The sequence below is a fragment of the Rutilus rutilus genome (assembly GCF_951802725.1).
Source record: "Rutilus rutilus genome assembly, chromosome: 7".
NCBI lineage: Eukaryota > Metazoa > Chordata > Actinopteri > Cypriniformes > Leuciscidae > Rutilus > Rutilus rutilus.
Window position 1 is genome coordinate 31,288,358 of NC_140221.1, and position 14,950 is coordinate 31,303,307.

At 39.0% G+C, this 14,950-nt stretch overlaps 1 protein-coding gene across 1 annotated transcript in view; it reads right to left on the minus strand.

The window, feature by feature from the left end:
* Positions 1-5,694: 5,694 nt before the first annotated feature.
* LOC311293757 (uncharacterized protein) overlaps positions 5,695-14,950 on the minus strand; it is a gene marked incomplete at its 3' end in the record, with an annotated part of 50,060 nt that continues 40,804 nt past the window's right edge. The window contains exons 4-6 of the mRNA XM_084414248.1: positions 9,183-9,243; positions 5,885-6,011; positions 5,695-5,764 (exon numbers count right to left, since the gene is read on the minus strand). Of these exons, the coding sequence (XP_084270374.1) occupies positions 5,695-5,764; positions 5,885-6,011; positions 9,183-9,243 (258 nt within the window). The remainder of the gene's footprint in view (positions 5,765-5,884; positions 6,012-9,182; positions 9,244-14,950) is intronic.

The window sequence follows — 14,950 nt, forward strand, 5'->3', positions numbered from 1 at the left end:
AACAAATTAAATAGATGCAATCTAAAATTTGTTACAGTGTTTTTATAGTTACTATTTAGAAATAAATGTAAACATGCTTAAAATGCTTAATGAGAAAAATACTTGGTTTTATTAAATAGAACATTAATTGCATTGTTAATGTAATAATACAAAATAGCATGTTTATTATTATACATGCTATTTTGGCTCTTGCATGTGCAAAATTATATAAAAGTATAATTTTATATTACGTTTCTAATAGAATATGGAACTCTATTCTCGGATGAACCTGTTTGTCATATTAAGGATGCAGAAGAGGACAGGCAAATACGAAAGAACAGAGGGAATCTGCTGTGACTGTATGAGAAAGAGAAAAAGGGAAAGTGAGAGGGAGGGTTTCGCCTCACATTCCACTGTCATTTGCCCCCCTGGAAAAAAAATAAAGGACAAAAAATACAGCAGGAACTGAGCTCCTGTCTGGTTACTATAGCAACCGAAAGGCTATTATCGTACCTTGCCATTCATTATGAAAGGGCTTTAGTTGACAGAGTGAGGGTTGGGAAGAGGGGAGAGAGAGGGAGAAAGAGAGAAAGAGAGAAAGAGGCAGACAGACAGAGAGAGAGAGAGAGAGAGAGAGGAAGGAAGGAATATTCTCAGTGCTTGTGGCTGTGAAATCGAGTGAGACAGGAAGAATGATTTAGACGCAAATATATATTAAGTAGGAAAAAGAAATACATAGCAAAGAAAAACGATCAAACACATTAATATCAAACATCTTTCAGAAGGGGAAAAAAATGTTTTATACATTATAAATAGCTTCGTAGACACTCTATTACACAGAATGCTGATTTCCAGACCTGCACCCGCAGATCTCCACAGATTTACATAGAAATGGTCTTGCACACATTAACTGTCCTTTGCATGTTTACTTACTTTGGCTAAATTGAATAACCTTTTTGCTATGTTTAGTATGTTTAAATTTATTACACAGAATTGTGTGCACTTTCCGCAAAAAAAATCTGTGCTGAAAATATGAAAAACGTCTGCAGATTCCATCTGGGCCCAGTTATTGCTTTACTCGGTGCATTGTGGAAAAGACAGAAAGATAAACAAAGAAACACAAAGCATACTCAAGGTGCACTTGACACACACTCATATGTACATACAGTACCCACACACTTAAAGGGGGCATTTATCTGGTGCTTGTGCCTCTGACTGTGAATGCTGACTCTACTCTGCTCTGTTTTCTGTTATAGGAAAGTAGGCTGAAAGCCATCTGAGGACAGAGAGACAGAGGGAGGGAAAGAGAGAGGGCACATGCAAGAGCCAGAGATTGAAAACAAGAGTATCCAGAGAATCCAGTATCCAAGATGGCGCCAGTGTGGTGTTTGGCAAGCCGTCGCCTGGTGTCTGTGTTCTCTTTATTGAGTATATTCATCTTGTTTGTGTGTTTGTCTGCACAAAAAGTTACCACAGCGCTTGCTTATGATCGCTCGTTTCTCCTCAATATACGAAGGACTGTTGAAACTTTTTCGGATCTGAATTACAAGATAATTACGGGGGGGGGGATTCCTGATCCTCCTTTTTCGACCTTCCTGCTATTTGAAATATGTCGCTTACCGGCCTGCGAATACCACCAGAGGAAGAAGCGCTATAGAAGACGGGGAACACGTGGCGGTGTGTTGGTACGGGTGAGGACACACCTCCGTGCCTCGCTGAGTGAAGGCCCGAGTCATGCGGATCTTGTGGGTCTGGCTTCCAGTTGCGACCATGGCCGGATTTTGTACTCTTTTAAGCACGGTCCTGACTTTGTTTACCCGGAACAACCACGATCAGTGCTATCGTCAAGGAGGTTGTCTGTTACTCTGTTGTGCCAAATGCAGATAGGATTTTGATATTGGGCGATTTTAATATACATGTTTGGTGTCCTTCTAAACCTATGGTTAAAGAATTTCTACAAACTATTGATACTTTTAATCTTACACAGTCTGTTCTTGGGCCCACTCATAAACAAGGGCACGCACTTGATTTGATCTTATCTTACGGCTTTTCAGTTAGCGATGTAGTTATCAAAGAATTTTTTCTGTCTGATCATAAGACTATTACTTTTAATATAGATGTTCCCAGCCCTGAACCACATCATGTGCCGGTAGCCCGGTATGCTCGTAACTCATTTACATCTGAAAAATTCCTAGATGCTTATATTAGTTCCCCAAAAACTCACAAAATTGAGTCAAACTGTTTTGGAGCAAATACAGTTGAGTTAGTGAATATGTTCAATATGTTATGTTTAAACATACTGGATGCCGTTGCCCCGTTTAAATTGAAGAGAACTAGAAGTCGTGCACATCCTTGGCTTAATGATGAAACTAGGGATATTAGACGGAAATGGAGGAAAGCAGAAAGGAAGTGAAAGTGTACAAATTACAAATATCTTATGAATGTGTTAGAGATTGTATGATCCAATATCAAAAAGCTATTAAGTTTGCAAAAGCAAAATATTTTTCAGATATCATCACTAAAAATGCACAATATAAATTCTAATTTATATCCTGATCCCTCCCATACGGCCTGTGAAACCTTCCTTAAGTTCTTTTGCGACAAAATTTATGTTATAAGATCATGTGTTTTAGCCTCTTCTTTGGACCTACCTCAGTCAATATCGTCACAGATTTTAACAAATTTATCTGAGTTTTCTCCAGTGTCTCTCATTCATCTGCTACAAATTTTCCGACAAATGAAGTTCACTTTTTGCTCACTGGATGTTGTTTATCCTCGCTTTTTATCAGATATACTTGATACTATCAGTCCTAACTTACTGTCAATAATCAATAGTAGTTTAGTTAGTCGGAAAGTTCCATCTCATTTTAAACATGCCATTGTGCAGCCGCTGCTCAAAAAGTCAAATCTTGATCCAACAGTTTTGAATAACTATCGTCCCATCTCTAAATTACCATTTCTATCAAAAGTTTTGGAGAAGGTTGTGTTTAATCAGCTTTCTTCCTTCTTACAGGAAAATTGTATTTTGGATAAATATCAGTCTGATTTCAGATCACAGCACAGTACAGAGTCTGCACTGCTTAAAGTATTAAATTACTTGTTTCTGATTGTTGATTCTGGTAAATGTGCTGTTTTAATTCTGCTGGATCTTAGCGCGGCATTCGACACTCTTGATCATGGCATTCTTTTGAATCGTTTACAGCAAATTGGGATCCAAGGTTGTGCTTTGAATTGGTTTGCTTCTTATTTAAAGGATCGAACCTTCTCAGTAGAGACGGGCAATTATTATCTCGTGCACCGGTTTTGTATGGGGTTCCGCAGGGCTCAATCCTGGGTCCTGTTTTATTTTCCTTATACATGCTCCCGTTGTATACTATTTTTAGCAAGCATAATGTATCATACCACTGTTATGCAGATGATACTCAGTGTTATGTTCCTTTACATCCAAAGGATGATTCTAGTTTGCAGTGTTTGTTTGATTATCTGAGAGACTTTAAACAGTGGATGTCTGCCAAGTTCCTTCAGTTAAATGATTCCAAAACGGAAGTCTTAATTTTTGGCTTCTCTACTTCCACAGAGGTTGTTGCCAGTAAACTGGGACCTTTAGCTGGCAATCTCCATACACATGTTCGAAACCTGGGCGTTACTTTTGACTCTGCTCTGACTTTCGACAAACAGATCAGTGGTGTGGTCAGAAGTTGCTTTTATCAGTTAAAGAATATTGCGTAAATTAAGGCATTTTTATCACCCAGAGACATGGAGTCTGTGATACATGCTTTTATTTCATCAATATTAGACTACTGTAATATACTATACTTGGGTGTCTCACAGTCCCTATTGTCACGTCTTCAACTAGTTCAAAATGCTGCTGCAAGATTGTTAACAGGAACAAGGAAAAGCGAACATATTTCGCCAGTATTGTTCTCTCTCCATTGGCTTCCAGTTAAATATCGTATTGAGTTCAAAACACTATTGTTTGCTTATAAGGGATTGCATGGACTGGCTCCCCCATACATTTCTGATCTCCTTTCATCCCACCATAATGGTTTTAGAAAACTTAGGTCGATCAGTAGTCTACAGCTGACTGTTCCAACGACACGTTTAAAATTGAAAGGAGATTGTGCCTTTTCAGTGGCCGCTCCACAGCTTTGGAACAATCTACCATCTTACATAAAGACTGCACCAACATACATTGATTTTAAATCTTTGCTTAAAACCCACTTATTTACTGTTGCTTATGGTCATAAGTGGGCCTAGCGGTATAAATTGTAGTGTATTGTTTATTTGTGTGTTTTATGTTTACTCATTAGGATACCTGTTTACACTTTGTACAGCACTTTGGCCAACAGCTGTTTTTAAATGTGCTCTATAAATAAATATGACTGACTGACTGAAGAGAATGAACGAACAAGAAAAATAAAATAAAAACACTGCATGCGATTAATCCACCTCAAATGCAGCACACTTGAGTGTGCAAATACATTTTCCCTCCAGACTGCATACATCCACATGCAGATTTCCAGTAATTCAGTAGCCGTGACTGTGGCCGACTGCTCTGTTAATCCATTGTGCTGGATTTAGAGAAATCAGCTGGACTGAGGGGGTGAGCTGCAGTCAGGCATGTCTACGAAAAACTGCTATTTAGTCACATTCCTGCTGTTTCACATTCTAAATGAGAAAGGGCTTTAACTGTTGAGCTGCTATTCTCTCTCTTCCAGCTCTTTCTTGAGTTTTCTCCACGGTTCTTCTTAATGAGTCCACGTTCAAATGTATTCTTCTTGCATGTCTTTGCTGCTTGTTTAATGGCTGACAATTGTAATTCACCATTATTATTAAGTGTTTGTTTTTCTGTTTGTGTGGACGAACTCAGATGGACAGACTATAGAAAATATGTAGGATGCTTTATGCCAGCTTTGAACATATGGCCGTGTGGGACAACGTCTGTGAGAAAGGGACAACGGTGTCTTCTTACTGCAAAATACGCAGACATGCACACATGGCCAGACATAAAACGCTTTAAAAAAAATCACGTACATTTAAAAAAAATTAAATGAAACAAAGACGACTTTTCAAAACATTTGCAATTGTATAGAAATCTTTGCATAGAGATTGCTTGGCGGATCTCAATTTGAAGTACTCAATTATCTGGTATACAAATGTCCCCAGATTAAACCTTCAGTATGTGAAGTGATATTTCACTCTTTAAGCAATCTTTAAATTTCTAAATTTCAAGCCAAACAAAAAATGCCCTTGACAAGGGCAAAACCTGACAAATTTATTTTCACTATTAAAGATTAAGATTTGTAAGCTTTTAAGATTTCCCTATATTCAATGACTTTCCTGGAAATCACAATTTAAATACTCCCTGAAAAAGTATAAATACAAGAGAAAAAAAATATCACTTTTAAAGCTGATGACAGTCGATGACAGTGTAACTTTAACATTTTAAGACATTTTAACTTTCGATTACATTATACTATACATTGATTTGAGCTGATTAGTTAGCCTCAAAATCATATTGCGGGTGGAGTGAGTGGATTTATGTGTGTGAAACTGCTCAGGGTACTTTGGTACTGCGGTAAAATCTGGGCGTTCCTGGGGCGTGTGCTGGCACTGCAGACCAACTACCATGATTCTGACAGCGAGGGAGAGGAACAGGGTGTGTGTGTGGGAGGAATGGTGTGTGTGTGTGGATATTATCAGTGGAGTGACACTTTAAGAAGCCTGTAACTTCAGCACCATTCTTCCACTGCACAACTGCATCTCTCCATACAAATGAGAGATGCTGAGAAACACAAGAGGTGAAATTTCCATGCCAAACCACTGTGACTAAAGCAAATATCTTCCATCATAACCGTCCTGCATTTTCACACTGACCTTGCACCAGTTTCACACACACACATACTTGTTTGATGAGGTGGGCTGGCATGGTGGGTGAGGTGTGGTGCCAGAGGAAGACGAGGGCACCAGAACAATAGTCTTCATCCAGCACTGCAGAGGAGAGGAGGGGTTCCTGCATGCCCTCGCCGAAGCTAGACACCACAATACACACAACAAACCATGACGAACATACATGTTCGTAAATGTTGAAACATTTACATGAACAATCCCTCATGAAATTCTCACCTGAACTGGAAAACGGTTACTATAACAAACCCTGATATGAGAAAACACTACGCTGTCATAAATTGATTGGCTTTACGGACCAATAAATAAGCCTCGACCAATCAAAACAGGCTTCTCATTGTATTTTTAATATTTGTTGTATTTTGATATTTGTATAACTGTTGTATTATAAAATCTGTCCTAATGTTAAGATAACTGCAGAAAGGATAACATGCAGCTATTTTTATTCTTAATTGACATTTCAATTAACAAAGACAATGCTTACTATATATGAGTAGTCTTATATTTAAGGATGCGTTCATATAAGATTTCGGCTTAAATCAAAGTGCAACAATAATTTATATATGACCTGTCAGGAATAATATTAATCTGGCAAGGCGTTATTAAAATGTTTCCGTGAACATACAGTATACACAGAGTTTGTTTATATAGAAAATTAACTCACTACATAGGAGCAGTCTTCATACATTATTATATTGGAAGAACAGTATTAGTCTATTGTAAACATCAAATCATCTAAATCAAATATGTATCCATTTTTATTGCCTTTAATAAATCACTGGTATCACATTAAACTAATAGCTTCAAATATATCCTTTTGACAAAATAATCACAACTGGTTTTTAAATTAATATTTCCATTATAAAGACCATTTTAAATGATAGATCTGAGAAACCTAATACACATCTTCTATATCAATGCACCATATTCTCTCTCCTTGCCTCTCGTGACCCGATGCACTAACATAGACTATATGCTCTACAGTGTAATAAGACACTGAAACACTGCTCATCTAAGAACAAACCACACATCACATACACATCACATACACACATATTCAAACACAATGAACTCATGATGACACTTAAAACACAAATTTGCTATGTACTCAAATTTGGTCAACACTACAGATGTATCCATCAATGTAGTCAATAAATCAAAATTATAATCTTTAACTGTATTTCAAGAACAGCAGAGAAGCGTTTTAATAGAGGCAAAGGTGAGTATGAAAGTATTCATCTACTTCATAACTGTCATGCCCTCTAAAGCCAATATAAATATCCACAGACATCCATAAAATGTATAGTGCCAACTTAACAATACAAGCAAAGTATTCCAGTTATAATACAAATTGAGTTTAATGAGGCACTTAATGATGTCAAGAAATGGGTTGTTCATTTTGCTGATTGCAACTCCCTTTAAATGCCCATTTTAGCAGCTTAATATGGCAACCAATCTTTTGAAAATAAACATCATTCTGCATCGCTCGGCACTACGCTGTTTGACAAATACTTTCGTGGTTAGAGAAAGCATAAAGACAGGAAAAAAATAAATGTTGCTTTTCTTCACTTCAAGGGTAACATGCACAAATATAAGGTGAAAATGAAAAATAAACTGGTATCATAATCCCCACCATTTGAAACAGCACAGTCAATCTTCCAGATAAAAATCTAGTCTGCGGGACTGTTTAAGCCCAGGATGTATTCTTGCTTCTGTTCAAAATGTATAGCCTCTGTTTGACTCTGAGAACATCAAGCACCATTGAAGAGTGAGAGAGATGAGTGAGATTTGGAGCCCTACCAGAGATATGGTTGGTTGTCTTACTCACGATGTCTGTAGGAACACACATGACGCTGCGTACACATACAATGCACTTCTGCTGCAGACACACTAAAGGTATCTCTCTATTTTATGCCATTAACATCCTCTGAGCATCAAAATAATCCAACATATGTTGCTGTAAAGGTGGGCTATTTCCAAATCTGAATATGACGAATATCAGAATATGACGGTCAACATGTCGCAAGAAAAATATAGCCTGAAGTCGAAAATAACAAGAAAACATGTGCGTTTATTTTTAATATCGATGAAGGTTTGTATGAGGTCAAACACAAGTGTACCGAGCTATCGATGTCACGCTCTCAACAGTACTTTGTGCTGCTCTCAAATTGGTGGATAAAACCCACACACATGCATACATGAACCGAAGTCACTGGACATGTCCATCTATGAGGACTTCCTGTATGGAAAGAAGAATTTGGATTAAAAAAAAGAAGTACTGACACACAAAAAGACGCACACAAATATGGGTGCGGAACGAGGGCGTAACAGACAAGGCTGTGGCAGAGACATGCACACACACAGCCATTTCAGTGTCCTGACTCACAGTCTAAACATACGCTTTGTTTGGGCCAAACCCTCAATGGCCCAACGTCACCCCAACCTAAAAACACAGATCTCTCACTCTCTCTGTCTTCACCTTCTATCCTTTAAACTCTTGAACCACAATCCACAGGCCTACACTGCGCCACCTTCACCTCACTCAACCCTATCTCGTCCCCTCGTGTCCCTCTTTCTGACCGTCCTTCCTTCCCTACTCAATCTGCTCGGACAATCTCTCTCGCTGTCCTCTGCTCTGGTCCTTCTTGGATGGGCGGATGACTGAGTGCCTCTCACAGCTCCCGAGAACCCAACCCGTGGACATCGAAGCAGAACGTCACAAGTTAGGGTCTCAGGGAAGGAGAGGGGCACGGTGCGGCGCGGAGAATCGAGCGATCGCCATTGTGTCTCTGCTGTTGTCTCGTCCTTCTCTCCTCCGCTGTCTCTAATTCGCCATCCCTTCGACATTTACTGCAATCGGCTACTTAAAAGCAACACAACATAGTTACACACACACGCCCATCAGCATGGACTGCAAACAAAGACATCGAGTCTCACGCGCAAACACACATGCGCACGGAGGACGAGGACATGCGTGTAGAAGTGGTGCCACACACAGACCCCTCACGCCGGCCACGCACACATAACACGAATCGAGCACCTGCCTTTCTGTACACCGATATGAATTACTGCGGAAAAGACATTCACTCATCTGCAATGAGGTTTTAGAGTATAAAACAGCTGGAGTCAATTATAAAAAGGCTGAAAAAGACATGATATTCACATGAATCCAAAGTTCTCAAACCTACGAGAACAGCGCAACACTGTCATTGCTACTTCATATACAGATACTATTGGGTCACGTCAGCTCTTGTATAAATCACACACATGCACTGAGAGAAGAGGAGTGAACTCACCGAGCTGGCGGCAGCGACTGACCGTGCCTCGGGTGCTGCGGTCCTCCGAACGCCTGCGAGACTGCGAGGACAGAGAAGGAGAGACAGAGAGAGAAAAAAACGCTTTTTTTATGCTGCTCATTCCATGATGCAACGCAACACACCACGAATACAAAATAAAAAGAAGAGAGCACGTAAAAAGACACGAGAGGGCACTGACAGGCTGATGTCTGCCCGCTGTCTGGAGCCGAGAGACGCAGAGGAAAGAGAGAGAGAGAGAGATAGAGAGATAGGAGGAACGTGAGAGAGAGGGAAAAAAGGTGGGAATTTCAAACGGCAGCAGAGCGCTGCTGAAAAAGGAAAACGTGAACAAAGGAAACAAAGAATCTGGGGAGAAAAGGTATCCGGATTAATCAGCCTATAGGACAGAAAACTGAATGGGGATGAGAGAGAGAGAGAGAGAGAGAGAGAGAGAGAGAGGTAGGGCCACGACACCGGCAACACACACCAGACTTCTACCTAGAGGGCTATAAGATGAGAGATCAGCATAGGGGGTGGGGGCGTTCGCACACACGCATGCACAGTCTCTCACCCCCATGTCACATGTGCGACGGGTACCATATCCCAAGGTGGCAAAAAAAACAGGCAGAACGTCTGATCTACGAGTCAAAAAGCAGCAAAAATAAACAGCGGCGAAACGACTCTTCCTCACCCTCTTCATCTGAGTCCCATTCATCTTTCTGTCTGAGCGGGCCGCTCCCACTCTGAGCGTGTTTAGCGGGATACGAGTCTAATGAAAAATCGAGGCTCAGAGGGAGAGCAGGAGAGAAAGACTGGGATAGAAGTGATCCCTTCATTTCCTGCAACAGCTGACACCAGTTAGCGCAAGAGGCCCTCTACCCCCTGAGAGAAAGAAGAGAGGGAAGGAAATAAAAGGAACAGAGAGAGAGAGAGATTGGTAGACAGAGAAAAAGAGATTTTCATCTCCAAATGTCCTTACCTGTGATGTTTTCTCTGTTTCAGAGGAAGAAAATGTTTCTGAGCGGCGAAATTCCCCTCGTCGCTCACCATTATTCCACTCTCTCTTTCTTTCTTTTTCTTTCTTTCCCACTCTCACTCCCTCTCTTTCTCTAGCTAAACTGAAGATTGGAGCAGGAGGGAGGGAACTAGAGAAAGAATAGAGAGAGAGGGAGAGGGAGGGAGCAAGCACAGGGAGAGAGAGCGAGAGAGAGAGAGAGAGAGAGAGAGAGAGAGAGAGAGAGAGAGAGAGAGAGAGAGAGAGAGAGAGAAATGGAGAATATAGAGAAAGGGAGGGCAGAGGATAAAAAGAGGCATGAACACATGAAAATATGATGTGCTTGGCTTACATTCGATACCGCCTGGCTAGCGCCACGGCCACAACAGAGGGAGACGAGGAAGAAAAAGAGAGAAGGAGGAACGAGAATGACAGAAGGCAAAGGAATCGGGGAGATGTAAAGTGGAGAGGAGAGAAAAGGGGGGACACAGGGAGACTGCGGTGGAGGAGACCTCCGACGGGCCACTTTGATGGGCTCTAATCAGCGACAGACAAAATTTCACATGCACTTTACTTTCACACATTATATTCTCTCCTGTCCGCATTCACAGTAATTTCACGGCTTAACACTTATGATATTCTTTACGTAGACTATTTCAAATTTGACGTTTGCTAGCTTGAAACGCCCGCAACACACTTATGGCAGTGTCCCTCATGTGGAAATGGTGTTAGACTTCCCTCTCCTGGACATAAGCAGCCATTTATCTTATAGTACCAGTTCACATTCTTCACCTTGAGATTCATTTCGGCCCATTTTGCTTGCCGTACTTCACTTAGAGCAGCTACAGTGCTGTGTTAAGCAGACACACTCCTGCTCGACTCTATCCATCTGCATTCTCATGATTTATATCCGTGAAAATAATACAATAACTCAGGTACCAGTATTAGCCAACAGAGGGCCCCCAACTGCGCTTTATCATGCAGGTAAAGGTCATAAACACACACACACCTAAAAAATCTAAGAGAAAGACCACGTGGATGGTTCATAATAGCTTACTCAAAAGGCACAAAGGGGAAAGTTTTAATCAACAAAGACACATTAAATTGTTTAAAAGTGACAGTAAAAGCATTTACAATTTTACAAAAAAATATTGGATTTCAAATAAACACGGCTCTTTTAACCATCTAACTTTGGACTATTCGTCTCATCAAATAAACAAATGTACAATAGTTTTCACAAACATATTAAGCAGCACTAATGTTATCAACATTGATGATAGTAAGGAATGTTTCTTTATCAGCAAATCATCATATTAGAATGATTTCCGAAGGATCATGTGACACTGAAGACTGGAGTAATGATGCTGAAAATTCAGCTTGATCATATCAGGAATAAATGACCTTTTACAATGTATTAAAATAGAAACAGTTATTTTAAATTGTAATAATATTTCACAATATTACTGTTTTACTATATGTTTGATCAAATAAAAGCAAGTTTGGTGACAAAAGACTTCTTTTAAAAACATTTAAAATTCTTACCAAGCCCAACATTTTTAATGGTATAGTTTACATAAATACACAATACTCTTCATTTTAACAACAGTAATGTGGAATGATCCCTCTAAGGAAACCACTCACAACACCATAAAAAAATTGCACTGTTTGACATTTTTGAATCAGACACTTTTTTTAGCTCAAAGAATGATGTCATCAGCGAAACACATTCTCTGGGTCCCATCTTCTCCTTTAACACAAAAGCACTATTGTTTGCCAAGTGTATAAGCAGCCTTAAGGACATGACTGACAGTGGGACAAATATAAAGAGAGAAAGAGAGCAGATGAATGTCTATTACTGATCCCAAACATCTATCAGAAATAAGGTTTTGGCATAGAAAGGACTGAATTAAGAGGTTTAATCATTAATTGCACAACAGTGACAATTTGTCAAATATATGCAGTTTCTCAAATTTCTCAAGCTCATAATATTTCAGCAGGGTTTGACCTTGAGAACTCATTTTACAAATATGGATATTTCAGTGGTGAAAAAGTGGTCCAAATCAATCTATCCATCCAAATCAGATCTGTTACTCCAGAGCATTCTAAACTGTGCTAGTCTAAATGTGGTTTGGTTCTTCCAGCCTTTTTTAGCTGCAGACTTGCATTTCTGGAGCTGGTTTTTCCACATTGACGGCACAGTTTTTGGTTAAACGAGGCTGAACTCTGTACATATTTGGCTTCAGTGCACCATTTTCTCTCCCTAAGGCATTCTGGGTGGCAGAGCGCTCAAAACATTATTTATCCACACTGTGTTTCTTAAGCTGCATTAGAAGTTTGCTGACTCACACTGTTAGCAAAGCAGGAAACTGTATATTATGTATAATAAACTGGCTTCAAACATTTATTAAGGCTAGGCACCTAACCATATACCACCTCAGAGGAAGCAGCACTAACCAGACGTTGTTTACGGTGGAGACATTGTCAATTTTGTCCCCAGTACATTATGCAAACTATTGCATAAGGAATAATACAGATAATATAGATGCATATAGCATAACATAAATATATTAGCATACCTTAGATAACACAAATATTAAATATCCAATGAGTGGCAATCCGATGTTTCAAAAAAAAATTTGTTGCGGTTTTCATCGTAGAGGAACGCATCAGCTGTAAGGTTCTGACCAGCAAACAGCTTTCATACTCCGATGTATCGCTTTTCTGCTGCCTCATTCTAGTGAAATCATGAAACAAAATGCTATCAACCATTTAACCCACTCCCGATACACACTGACTTTAAGCTGTAGTTTTGATTTATTAAATAAAGTCATATGGGGGTGGTTAGGAGCTCATCATACTAAAAGTGAAAATGTTACCGCTAGACCAACAAGTCATTCTTAATTTTTACACACTGATCGAATCATTTATCTACTGACCAACAAAATACCAAGACTAACCAATGTAGAAATTAAGCTGTCAAATTAAGTAAGTCAAAGGTTCAATTGAGCATTTGAAATGAATTTAATTGACTGCAATGCTCCCTCAAATTACTGCGTAATGCAGTAGTTATGTTTTTTTTAAAAACTCATTGTGCTATTAAAATTGTTGCTTAAAAGATTGTAGGATATTTCTGATCTTAATGTGATTGTTTACATTTCAGTTTTTAATTGGAGATGAGCACACCCCTGACCTCCAGATTATATATATATTTAGTCTGTATTGACTATTTATCAAAACAATTCATGAAAAAGTGCATGCTAAATCATTTCTGGATAACATACACTCCCGTTTAAATGTTTTTGAACATGATCCTTCAGAAATCATTCTAATATGTTGATTTGCTACTCAAGATTTTTTTATTCGATTTTTTATTTAAAATGGCTGTGCTGCTATTTTTGTGGAAACCGTGATATTTTCATGATTCCTTGATTAACAACAGCATTTATTTAAGATATAAAAGTATTATAAATGTCTTTACTGTCATCTTATCTAACTGACCCCAAATCTTTGAATAGTGTAAATATTCACAAGCAAAGTCTTCGCCATTTCATGACATCACAACTAGCACCTCCACCATTTGATTCAAACTGCTTTAATAAACCCGATTTCCACGCACACAGACATGCTTGCACGTGTACCACTGAATCAAGCAGAAATTTACACTAAACAACTAAAACAACAACCACACCTAAACAAGCACACACACCTGGGTCAAACCTCACCACGGCACACACAAACTTAAAGCACAACAGAAAACAAAGACACTGACTGAAACAACACAACATGCACACATGTATGTATAGGAGTGTCATTCAAAACACATATTTTATCTGACGCAGTGACTGCTGATGCTGCTTCCAACAAATTGGTGGTACCAAATTTGCTTTTCAAGTCCTCACAAAATATTCTCCATGTTTTGACATCTTTTTGAAATAGCCACAAAAGCATGAACACACAAAACCAAATATTTGCCCTAAAATAGCCATTGCAACAGCCTAATGTCTCCATAGTATAGCATTACGACTCTCAAAGCTCTATGCATGCTGATAAAACTATAAGCAAACTTGTAATAAAATACATACAAAGCAGGTAGACGGTTAAACAAGTTTCCTATCTAACGGACAGTCTACAGTTTCCTTTATGGTAGAATTTGTACCTGATGTCATTGATATCACTTTTCATAACCACTTAAGAAAGAAAAAAAAGACAGACATTTTGCCAGTTATAAATGTGTTTTCAAAGCAGGAGAGAAACGCACAACAATTGATGGTCATATAAAATCCAGAAGGATATGGTAAAGAACATAAGGCTTTCACAGTTCCCATGTGTATTTTAAGACATGGTGTTTGTGGTGCAGAACATTGTAGGATACCATGTTAAACACCCTGTTGCAATAACTGTGTGGTCTTTTGATAGAAATGTAACATTTCTATTCTCTGTGGGGAGTGGGAACACAATGCTGTTTTTATTAAATGCTATACTTGTAGGCAAGCATGATGTTAACAGATTCACTGACAAAATATAATCAGCTATGGGATGTATTATCAGCTACGTATTAAATACGTAGGGAATGGTTTAAATGGCTAAATTCTGGCTAAAAGCCTATTCCCACCAAGAACAATAACTATATTAGTGTCCACACCAACAGATGATAACATGCTGTTTTATTGTAAGTGCACGTTGCAGCTATGTCGTCTGCTGCTGTAAATGCTCCAGTTCCTTAAAGTCGGGTGGCTTCTGATTGGCTGAAAATCATTCTGAAAGTGATTCCAGT